General features: G+C 38.3%; 1 protein-coding gene across 1 annotated transcript in view; it reads right to left on the reverse strand.

Moving 5' to 3' along the window:
* The window catches only part of IQCJ (IQ motif containing J), a 30,601-nt gene extending 18,768 nt beyond the window's left edge, over positions 1-11,833 (reverse strand). Inside the window, exons 1-3 of the mRNA XM_021702628.1 lie at positions 11,746-11,833; positions 11,100-11,164; positions 7,948-8,012 (exon numbers count right to left, since the gene is read on the reverse strand). Of these exons, the coding sequence (XP_021558303.1) occupies positions 7,948-8,012; positions 11,100-11,164; positions 11,746-11,833 (218 nt within the window). The remainder of the gene's footprint in view (positions 1-7,947; positions 8,013-11,099; positions 11,165-11,745) is intronic.
* Positions 11,834-12,156: the final 323 nt, after the last annotated feature.

Consider the following 12,156-nt stretch of genomic DNA (forward strand, 5'->3'; position numbering starts at 1 on the left):
ACTCAATCACAAGAGGAAAGATGGAAAGAACTCAAATACATGGAGGCTAAAGAGCATCGTACTAAAGAATGAATGGGTCAACCAGGAAATTAAAGAAGAATTTAAAAAATTCATGGAAACAAATGAAAATGAAAACACCACTGTTCCAAATCTTTGGGATGCAGCAAAGGCAGTCCTAAGAGGAAAGTATATAGCAATACAAGCCTTTCTCAAGAAACAAGAAAGGTCTCAAATACACAACCTAACCCTACACCTAAAGGAGCTGGAGAAAGAACAGCAAATAAAGCCTCAACCCAGCAAGAGAAGAGAAATAACAAAGATCAGAGCAGAAATCAATGAAATAGAAACCAAAAGAACAGTAGAACAGATCAATGAAACCAGGAGCTGGTTCTTTGAAAGAATTAACAAGATTGATAAACCCCTGGCCAGACTTATCAAAAAGAAAAGAGACATGACCCAAATAAATAAAATCGTGAATGAAAGAGGAGAGATCACAACCAACACCAAAGAAATACAAACAATTATAAGAACATATTATGAGCACCTATATGTCAGCAAATTAGATAATCTGGAAGAAACGGATGCATTCCTAGAGATGTATCAACTACCAAAACTGAACCAGAAAGAAATAGAAAACCTGAACAGACCTATAACCACTAAGGAAATTGAAGCAGTCATCAAAAATCTCCCAACAAACAAAAAGCCCAGGGCCAGATGGCTTCCCAGGGGAATTCTACCAAACTTTTAAAGAAGAATTAATACCTATTCTTCTGAAACTGTTCCAAAAAATAGAAATAAAAGGAAAACTTCCAAGCTCGTTTTATGAGGCCACCATTACCTTGATCCCAAAACCAGACAAAGACCCCATCAAAAAGGAGAATTACAGACCAATACCCTTGATGAACATGGATGCAAAAATTCTCACCAAAATACTAGCCAACAGGGTTCAACAGTACATTAAAAGGATTATTCACCACGACCAAGTGGGATTTATCCCTGGGCTGCAAGGTTGGTTCAACATCCGCAAATCCATCAACGTGATACAATACATAAACAAAAGAAAGAACAAGAACCATATGATCCTCTCAACAGATGCAGAAAAAGCATTTGACAAATACAGCATCCTTTCTTGATCAAAACTCTCCAGAGTATAGGGATCGAGGGTACATACCTCAATATCATAAAAGTCATCTATGAAAAACCCACAGCAAATATCATTCTCAATGGGGAAAAAATGAGAGCTTTCCCCCTAAGGTCAGGAACACGGCAGGGATGTCCACTATCACCACTGCTATTCAACTCAGTACTAGAAGTCCTAGCCACAGCAATCAGACAACAAAAAGAAATAAAAGGCATCCAAATCGGCAAAGAAGAAGTGAAACTCTCACTCTTTGCAGATGATATGATACTTTATGTGGAAAACCCAAAAGACTCCACCCCAAAACTGCTAGAACTCATACAGGAATTCAGTAAAGTGGCAGGATATAAAATCAATGCACAGAAATCAGTGGCATTCCTATACACCAACAACAAGACAGAAGAAAGAGAAATTAAGGAGTTGATCCCATTTACAATTGCACCCAAAACCATAAGATACCTAGGAATAAATCTAACCAAAGAGGCAAAGGATCTGGACTCAGAAGACTATAAAATACTCATAAAAGAAATTGAGGAAGACACAAATGGAAAAACGTTCCATGCTCATGGATTGGAAGAATAAATATTGTGAAGATGTCAATACTACCTAGAGCAATCTACACATTCGATGCAATCCCTATCAAAATACCATCCACTTTTTTCAAAGAAATGGAACAAATAATCCTAAAATCTGTATGGAACCAGAAAAGACCCTGAATAGCCAGAGGAATGTTGAAAAAGAAAAGCAAAGCTGGCGGCATCACAATTCCAGACTTCAAGCTCTATTACAAAGCTGTCATCATCAAGACAGTATGGTACTGGCACAAAAACAGACAAATACATCAATGGAACAGAATAGAGAGCCCAGAAATGGACCCTCAACTCTATGGTCAACTAATCTTTGACAAAGCAGGAAAGAATGTCCAATGGAAAAAAGACAATCTCTTGAAAATAGAGCTACCCTACGATCCAGCAATTGCACTACTGGGTATTTACCCCAAAGATACAAATGTAGGGATCTGAAGGGGTACATGCACCCCGATGTTTATAGCAGCAATGTCCACAATAGCCAAACTGTGGAAAGAGCCAAGATGTCCATCGACAGATGAATGGATCGAGAAGATGTGGTATATATATATAATGGAATATTATGCAGGATCAAAAGGAATGAAATCTTGCCATTTGCAATGACGTGGTTGGATCTGGAGGGTATTATGCTGAGTGAAATAAGTCAATCAGAGAAAGACATGTATCATATGACCTCACTGATATGAGGAATTCTTAATCTCAGGAAACAAACTGAGGGTTGCTGGAGTCGTGAGGGTGGGAGGGATGGTGTGTCTGGGTGATAGACACTGGGGAGGGTATGTGCTATGGTGAGTGCTGTGAATTGTGTAAGACTGTTGAATCACAGACCTGTACCTCTGAAACAAATAATACATTATATGTTAAAAAAAAAAAAGAAGAAGAAGAAGATAGCAGGAGGGGAAGAATGAAGGGGGGGAAATCGGAGGGGGAGATGAACCATGAGAGACTATGGACTCTGAAAAACAAACTGAGGATTCTAGAGGGGAGGGGAGTGGGGGGATGGGTTAGCCTGGTGATGGGTATTAAAGAGGGCACGTTCTGCATGGAGCACTGGGTGTTATGCACAAACAATGAATCATGGAACACTACATCAAAAACTAATGATGTAATGTATGGTGATTAACATAACATAATAAAAAAAAGAAAGATTATGTTTGAGTCACTATACAGCAGAAGCCACATTAAAACTCAAGTCTCACAACCACAAAATACTGCTTGAAGGATTTTAATATAATACTTATTAAATTTAATCATACTGACTGTGGTTTTCATAGGTCAAATATTTGGCAACCCAATCCATTACATGTATGTGCTAGGGTGTGTGTGTGTACGTGTGTGTGCATGTGTGTTTAAAACTGAAACAAAAATTTCAGGGAACATTATTTCCCCAACTACATGTAATGTATGTTGATTTCTTTTATTATATTTCAGATTTTTAAAATTATATTTTACTGGTGTCCCATCAAATTGATTTAACAAACCATCAGTGGATTGTTATCTACAGTGTGAAAAACACTGCTGCAAGGAAACATAAAGCATTTGGAGTGGGGAAACTTGAATGGGATGTTTAAGGGCAATTTTTGGTAGGAGTGAGCAAAGGGAATGATGGAAAATATTTAGGAAGGTATTCAAATTGGTCTGATAATAAGGACCAGGATTGTGTTTTTAGGAAAGAAAAGAAAAAGATTTAAAAAAAAATTGTGCTGATGGTATCTAGGATTTTCTCCTCTTTTGAAAGGAATAACCAAGAAGTTTGGAGACACGTAGTAGATTACATAAATTCCTATGCGGCCAGTAGATGGAGCCATCAGCACAATATAGCTTTGTGGTTGCCCAGCTGGGATGTTGAGAGGTAAGGGAAAAAACCACTCTTGTTTGCTCTGCGCCATTTGTATTCTGGGCCCATTATTAATTCATCCTTACTCATTCATAAATATATTGTATGTCTCCTATGTGTCAGAAATGATGCAGAACACAAATGGTACAATGGTGAAAACACTAGACATGGTCCCTGTCGTACGGTTTTACAATCTAGATGATGGCTATTAAACAAATAATTACAAGTGTGATGTATACTATTAAAGGGGAAACACAGAGGGACCTAATCCAGAGTTGATGGGCATGAAAAGTCTTGTTTTTACAAGTGTATGATCTTGTAGAGACAACAGCCTTATAGCAAAGATACTTTAAGATTTTGTTAATTAAACCCCTTAATAACATATTAGCAAACTGGGCAATAGAGATACATGTGAGGTGTTGTGGGACCTGTAATTATACACCAACCAAAGGCAAAGCTCAAGTTTTCATAAAAAGAAAAAAAATTACAGTATTAGTAAATTTGCTAATTTGGGGTTATAATTTATACAAACTCAACAAACTATAAACTATGAATACCTGTAGGTTTAATTGAATAGCTTTAGCTCATTCCATCAATAATTATCTGTGGGTATAAAATGATGATATGTGAGGTGAATGTGTGACTAGCAATCACACATTTCCCACCAGAAACCCAGTCTGATTCAATATTTACAACAAATAGCAGTCATCCTAAGGTCTTGTTTAAGTTAATAAATGATTATCAAAAACAATACAGTCATAAGCAGGTTCTTAATTAATGGCCTTACTAATTACTCTTCTGTTTATGGGCACATAGAAAGCTTTATTGAGTATGTGCATGTATGTGTATACAAATGCATTGGATTGGCCCTGCATTAAGTCTCAAGTAGAATAAAGTTGCAGCTTGCCCTCCCTTCACACTGACTGTCTACCACAAAAGCCTGTTGAGCATTCAGAATAAATGTAATGTTCCAAGACGGAATAACTGATCAACTGCTATGACACTCCTATCACCTAACTTATGGTCATTGCAAGTAGCTGAGATGAGTTACATCAGCACCTAAGTCAGCTACAGCTAATACTGAAATGCCTAACTACTCACTCAAAGTACACCAATTTTTCAATCAAATTTGACAACTTTCAAGGACACAGCCCTGCCCGAAAGCCAACCAGGAAAATCTCTAGAATTCAAGGCAAAGGGGTATAGGTTGTTAGGGCTGGCAGCCGCTGTTTTTTCTCTGTCCTGGACAAACATGAAAGGAAAGCTTACCCCACAGGCCTGTGTGCTTTGAGGGGAGACTTTAATTCCCATATCTGAAATTCCTCAATCATGATAAGGAAAAATACGCATGCAAAGCAGATTGGCCATTTCCAAAAGCTTTTAGCTTCCCCAGGCTTCTGGATAACAAGGAAAGAATAGGGGAGGAAGGAGGAGGCAGAAGTCCACATATCTGCCATTAATCTTACAAATCTTCCTCAGAGAAGAGAGCTGGGAAAGATACATGCTGGTATTAGTGAGAAGTTTAATACAAAGCTGTGGTCAATTAGCAAGGAAAAAAACTTATGGAGTTCACTTCTTACATTAAAATCAATAATGAAATACCAGCATAACCAAATTTAATAGATAAAAGTGATGAGGAGAACAAAGGCAGGAGAAATGTAGATAAAATTAAATTTCCTTACAACTTGCAGCCTATTGACAAATACCTGAGACATGCAGAGTGTGACATTCCTCAAGGAACTCCTGGCTGCCTTAATAATGTTGATGTTTTGCTAGAGACTAAGGGCAACCTTAGTTTGAGACCAGCCAGACCTCCAGGATCCTGTAAGTCTTCTTTAGCATATGGAAATGCATTTAGAGACTTTCTTTATCTCTACCCTCCCCCCGCAGCCTAAAAGTATATAATCAATCGCTCCTCATGACCCCAGTGCAGCTCTTTATGCTCACTGGTCCTGTCCCCATGCTTTAATAAAAACACCTTTTTGCACCAAAAATGTATCAAGAATTCTTTCTTGACCGTTTGCTCAGTGGCCCCATGTCAAAAGGGCTGAAAGTCACAGAGAAAGTGTGTCCTAAGAGAATTAAGCTACATGAGATTACTGAATAACCAAAAGGAATCTAAAATGCACCTAGACCACTGGTTCTCATCCCTAGTTCCTCACTCGAATCACATGAAGTCAGCTTTGAAGATATACTAATTTAAGGACTTCATCCCCAGTGATCCAGATTCAGTTTGTCTAGGGTAGAGGTTATGCCAAGGCTTATACCATTTTTATTAACCAGGTGATTCTAAGGGCATCTAGGATGAAGAACCACTGATCTCATGTCATTACCACCCTAATCTCCATAGAGGAAAATCTTTCTACTTACACAGCCAAAAACTTTTTAATTATTATTGTTTACATATTGCTAGTGATGATGGTGGGGGTGGTGAGAACTGAACTAATTTATTCTTAGTTATTCATATTAATGAGACTAGACATGATAAGAATCAATTAAATCTGAAGATAACCCAGAAACTTCATTTAATCAAAGGGCTGAAACTGTCCTTCAAGCGATGACATGGCAAATTCTTAGAATCATGGAGATAGAATGAACCTGAAAGTGTCTAGTCCAAATAGCCACCGGGACAGAAAGAGAAGGAGCTGACTGGCACTGTGCTATTGTGCATGTCTTATTTAACGCTCTCACTAAGACTGTCAATCAGTGTTACTATCTTCATTTTTAAAGATGAGGAAGCTGGGTTCAGGGGGGTTAAATAATTGTCACAAACCTAGGATAAAATCAGAAAGAGGAATCACATCCAAGATTTCCCATTTTCAGGAATGCTTTCCATAGCACTTCAGATGAACGGCCATTTCACTCTTCTTGGGCACCTCTAGTATCTGTCATCTCACTCCGTAACAAAGAAGTCCATTCTGTTGGGCAGGCAGCATTTTTACAGAAATTATTTTTTTTCTGAGTCACGAAGCTGTCTCTCCATAAATCCTGCTCACAGATTCTTGTTATGCTCTCTAGAGCAAGAAGAGCAATTTAGCCCCTTCTTAATAGGAAAATTCCTTCAAATGTTTAAGGAAAGCCATTATGTTCCCCCTGAGATTTCTTTTCTCCAACTACACATACTCAGCTCTTTGTAATAGTTTCACATGATTTCAGAACCCTCACAATTTTAATTGACCTCCTCTGATGCTTTTGGGAAGGTCTATGAGGTTTTTATTTTATTTTATTTTATTTTAGAAAGAGAGAGAGAGAGCAAGTGAGCGGGGGCCAGCAAGGGAGAAGGAGAGAGAGAATCCTAAGCAGGCCCCATGGTGGTGAGTGGGGTGGAGCCCACAGAGGGGCTTGACATCACGGACCCTGAGATCAAGACCTGAGCCAAAATCAAGAGTTGGACGCTTAACAGACTAAGCCACCCAGGTGCCCCTCTGTGCTTTTTAAATGTGATGACCAGAGCCACTGGTGACATCCACATGGTCTTTGCATTGGGACTTAGCCAGTGGTTGAGAGCAGGAGCTCTGGTGGCATCCAAGTTCTTACCCTCACTACTCTTAAATATACTTAGACAAGTGCTGAACATCTCTAAGCCTCTTTCCCTGTTGATAAAATGGAAATAGTACCTATGTCAAAGGCTGGAATCAGAATTCTATGAGGAAACATCTGTAAGCATTCACTAATATGGAGGATATTGTAAATGCTCAGTAAATGATAGTTCATTTTTTCTTTTATCTTGACAATGCATGGCTATTGATTAGTCTAATATTGTAATATTTTTAGAAGCCATATAAAATCATGGTCTCGTGTTAATATCAGATAAAACCTCTAAGCATCTATTCACAAATTGAAATCAGAATATATCTCTCACATGCTCTAATTGCACAATTTTTTAAAAATTGAAATGAAAACTTTACTTGTATCCTGTTAAATTTCATCTCTTTCTTTCTTGCCTTTTTTTCAGCGCAGTTTTGTTCCATTCTGTAGTATTATTTTAAATGTTCATTCTATTGGTCTTAGTGTTACATTTATGCTTTTTGCAAATTTTATGACTGTCTTCTATACACGTCATTGATTAAAAGCCAAAAACAGGGCAGGGTTGTTAAGTTTTAAGCCCTCAGACACAGCACACATCTCCATGCATCATATTATTCTGTTAATCAGGACAGCTTGTGTGTCATAGCTCAACTAGCCTTAAATCTATCTAACTGTATCTCAAATGAGCCGTATTTCTGGGTCCTGACTACAATGATACCGTAGGAAACTGTGGAATTTACTTATTCATTTTTCATTTCAAAGTAAATATTCATTTACCTTGCCAGGTTTTTTTTTTTTTTCTTGCAAGCTTTTTAACCTCAAACATAATTTAATTTCCTTTGGTATTTTTTACTTACTTTTCAAGTAAATATTTTCCATCATTAACTTGTTCTAAAGGATTCTGCAATCTTTTCATTTCTTCCTGTGAAAAAGAAAAGAAGTATCTTACAAATTGACCCCATGTACTTGTGGGTAATAATGTTTGAGTATTTGTTGTTTGCAAAATTGAGATAACACACTGTTGAGAGTTCTGGACTTTGCAATGGATAAGTGCTTAAACATACAATAAAATTTGATCCTTGATCAAATTAGAATACAATACTGCCTCTCAAATTGTGTGATTTCTTTTTATGCCACTAAAGATACTTCCTGTTATTTTCCCAGAGTGGGGATGTGTTTATATGGATCCACTCGTGCTCTTCCCAGATTTTCTCTGTCAACAGTATTATGTTTGCTGGTTGCTGGGTGAAGGGCTCTAATGAGCATGTGCTGGGTTTGGCCATTCAGCAATCATCCTCTCCTATCTCTTGGTAACTCTAGGTAATCTCGTCCCTGAGTCACAGCGCTCAGAAATGCACAAGACACACACACACAGACACACACACACACACACACACACACACACACCCCTTCCCTGCATTTCAGGCATCCATAGTTTCTGTAATCCCATTCTTCAGGCCACAGTGATTTGCTCAGGGATATGACAGAAGCCACTACTTGCTTCTTCACAAAAACTGCTAAAGTGCCAAGAGGAAGCCCCAATTAGAATTAATTACACATTTGTGCCTACAAGACCATCAGGACTAGCCTCAACATGCTTCTAAACTACCAGACATCCAAGTCTCCTAGGTCATCCCCCAAATTTATATTTGCACCTGACCTCTCCTCTAAACTCCTCCGTCTACACCACTTTCTTACTTAACAGCTCCAGATGCATGTCCGATGGGCATCTCAAGTTCAAAACCAAAGTCTAGATTTCCTTGCCTCCACCCTCCCACCCAAAACCTTTTTTTTTAAGTTTTATTTTATTATGTTATGTTAGTCACCATACATTACATCATTAGTTTTTGATGCAGTGTTCCATGATTCATTGTTTGCATATAACACCCAGTGCTCCATTCAATATGTGCCCTCTTTAATACCTATCACCGGGCTAACCCATCCCGCCACCCCCCCCTCCCCTCTAAAATGCTCAGTTTGTTTCTCAGAGTCCATAGTCTCTCATGGTTCATCTCCCCCTCTGATTCCACCCCCCCTTCATTTTTCCCTTCCTACTATCTTCTTTTTTTTTTAACATATAATGTATTATTTGCAAAACTTCTTCTTCACCACTTCTTCCTCATTTTAGCAAGTGGCATCACTATTCACCTAGATATGCAGAGCTAAAACCTAGGAGTCAGCCTTTATGCCTTTGTTTCTCTCACGGCACACAATCAGCTAATCTTGTTGATTCAACTTCAAAACATATCCAGAACTGACCTCTGCTTCTCAGTGTGGTCTAAGCCAACAGTGAGTGTCCTATCTCTGTTTCCCATATTGGCCCACTTCAGTCAATTCTCCTTACATCAGCCAGCATGATCTTTTAGTACCTAGGCTTTCATTCTGAAGTGTGTGAAATGCACATATCGTAAACATACAACTTTTGACAAAGGCATACACTGGCAGAACCACCACCCAAAAATGAAATAAAGAACATTTCTCTCTCTAGAAAGTTCCTTTCCAATTCTTCTCTCTCAATTCCCCTCTCCTGTTCTGATTTCTATCATCATAGATTAATTTGGCTTATTCTAGAACTTCATATAAAATTACCTATTCTTTTGTGTCTGGTTTAATTCACTCAGCATTATATTTTGAAATTAGTTGCTCAACCAATGTTAACTGTTTAAACTTCACTTTGGTATCTAGAGAAGAATTTTCATTTTTTTCTCTGAATTCTAGAGTATAAGGATTTTGAAGTGTGAAGAACCCTGGAACAAATGTAAGTATTTGCTATGGTAAGAGCTACTAACTGGAAGAAAAAGATAACATAGCAGAGAGGATGGATGTCAAGGAAAACAGCTAAGGAACCAATGCCCTAGTGATGCTGTGAACCTCTGGGTCAAACTGGAGCTTGAAACCAGCATACTGATGGATTTTTCAGTTTCATGATCCAATAGATTCTCTTATTTGCTTAAGGCACTTTTGCTTAAGATTTCTATTTTCTTTCAGTTGAAAGAATCCAAACTCAGAAGTGATAGTATGAGCCATAACCTAGGGCTACTACTATATACAAAACCCTAACTTAGATGAGGCATGGAACTATAGAAGTTCAGAACTGGGCAGTTTTGTTTTGTCAGTGTCTTAAAAAATGTGTTATTCAGAAGAATAATAGATGAAGCAGGTCATGGTCTTCAGTTCCTTTTTATTAAATACTGCTGCTTTTATATCCAATATTGGCATAACAAATTTCAGATGATGAACATTTCTGCATCTTCTGTAAAACTGCTGTATAAGACACTGTACATTTTGCTACAGGTTCTCTCATATAAAAGAATAAAATTTTAGGATTTACTACGAGGGGATATTTTCCCATTCTGATACAATAGTGCACTTCTTTTCATCAACAATAACAATTTATAAGTCTTACAGAGGTTGTTTATTTTGCCTTGAAGCTTACGCTAAATTACTCAGTTGTCAGAACTACTTTTTCCATGCTGTTAGTACAATTATACACCCTTCTTTCACTATATGGTGTGTGAAATTCCTTATTTTTATTTTTTTATTTTTTTAAAGATTTTATTTATTCACTTGAGAGAGAGAGAATGAGAGAGAGAGCACATGAGAAGGGGGAGGGTCAGAGGGAGATGCAGACTCCCTGCCAAGCAGGGAGCCCAATGCGGGACTCGATCCTGGGACTCCAGGATCATGACCTGAGCTGAAGGCAGTCGCTTAACCAACTGAGCCACCCAGGCAATTCCTTATTTTTATTTTAATTCTTTTACATGTGTGCTTTTCACAGTAAGTGGAAGCCAGTACAAGATCAGCAGAGTATATATATATGATAAATGGATAAGAAGATAAAGGTGATTAATAGGTAGGTAAGTAGGTAGATAGACAGAGCAAGCATCCTTTTCACTCCATGGCTTTTTATTTTCAAGATAAAACCAACTCTTCAGCACTACAGACGCTGGTTTCTTATTCTAAGAAAAAGTCTCCACATTTATCCTCTATTTTACCCCAAACCTCCAACCCTCCCACCTAATCCTTCATCATATCCTATCCCACCTCCAGTGACATAAGCAATAGATGAAGCAGCTGTTATACAGACAGGAAATAGATTGAATAAGAATCCATAGTTATTCTTGAAAACCAAAGGAGGATTTTTAGGTCATGAACGTGTTCTTTTTTACCCCCTGGATTATGATTAGGAGGTAAGTTAGGTTAGTAGTCCCAGTACTTCTTCTCTAAGATGTGCCTGTGGCGTGCTTTCTTCTTTTCTTTTTCCCTGGGGACTTGGGGGGCAGGAAATAAAGGGCTTTTGCACTCTGTGCCAGCCACTCTCCTTTCCCTGGTTCTTTCATTGCAGAAAGCTTGCTGTGTGGGGAGGGCTTTGATGCAGTACTTTATTCAATCTGACTATCCACGTTCTAGGAGATCATATTAAACATAAGGTCAATGACTAACAAGAGCTTTCTGAACAGCTGTTCTGCTGACAATTTGGAGGATTGATTTCATCATTTGGTTATTTAAGCTAACTATACAAAAACACTTCAATTCAATTGGCCTGGAAGTTCCAAAACATGTCCTCATTTTCTTGGAAATGGATGAGGAAGTTGCTTGCTCAACAGATCTTCACTTGGAGTTTCACTTTTTGAGTAAGTTTTGTTTCAATTTACCATTAAAATCATATACAAACTGGTCTTTCCCATCACTGGTTTCTCCACTAGTCCTTTTTGTCTCTGATTTCATATCTGGCAATGACATTTCCCTACTAGAAACCACCAGTAGCTTCCCAGTGATTTGAGGATAGATTCCAAATTCCTCAGCCAAGGTCTGGTGCAACAGGGCCCAGCTGTCTCTCCCCACTCCACCTCATGTACCCTGCCTACACACTCCCTCCCTAAGTCTGGTAATAGGAAACTTCACATAATCCTGGAACTCACATCCTCTCTTACTGGACATTCAATAACAGTGTGTCCCCAATTATTCTACTTGCCCACTCCCACTCTTCCTTCAAGAAGCCCCCAACATTATTCTTCTCCATAGAAGCTTTCGGAACTCAACAGGAGGGTAAAATACCTTGCCTT

This window comes from Neomonachus schauinslandi, chromosome 1 (genome assembly GCF_002201575.2).
Source record: "Neomonachus schauinslandi chromosome 1, ASM220157v2, whole genome shotgun sequence".
NCBI lineage: Eukaryota > Metazoa > Chordata > Mammalia > Carnivora > Phocidae > Neomonachus > Neomonachus schauinslandi.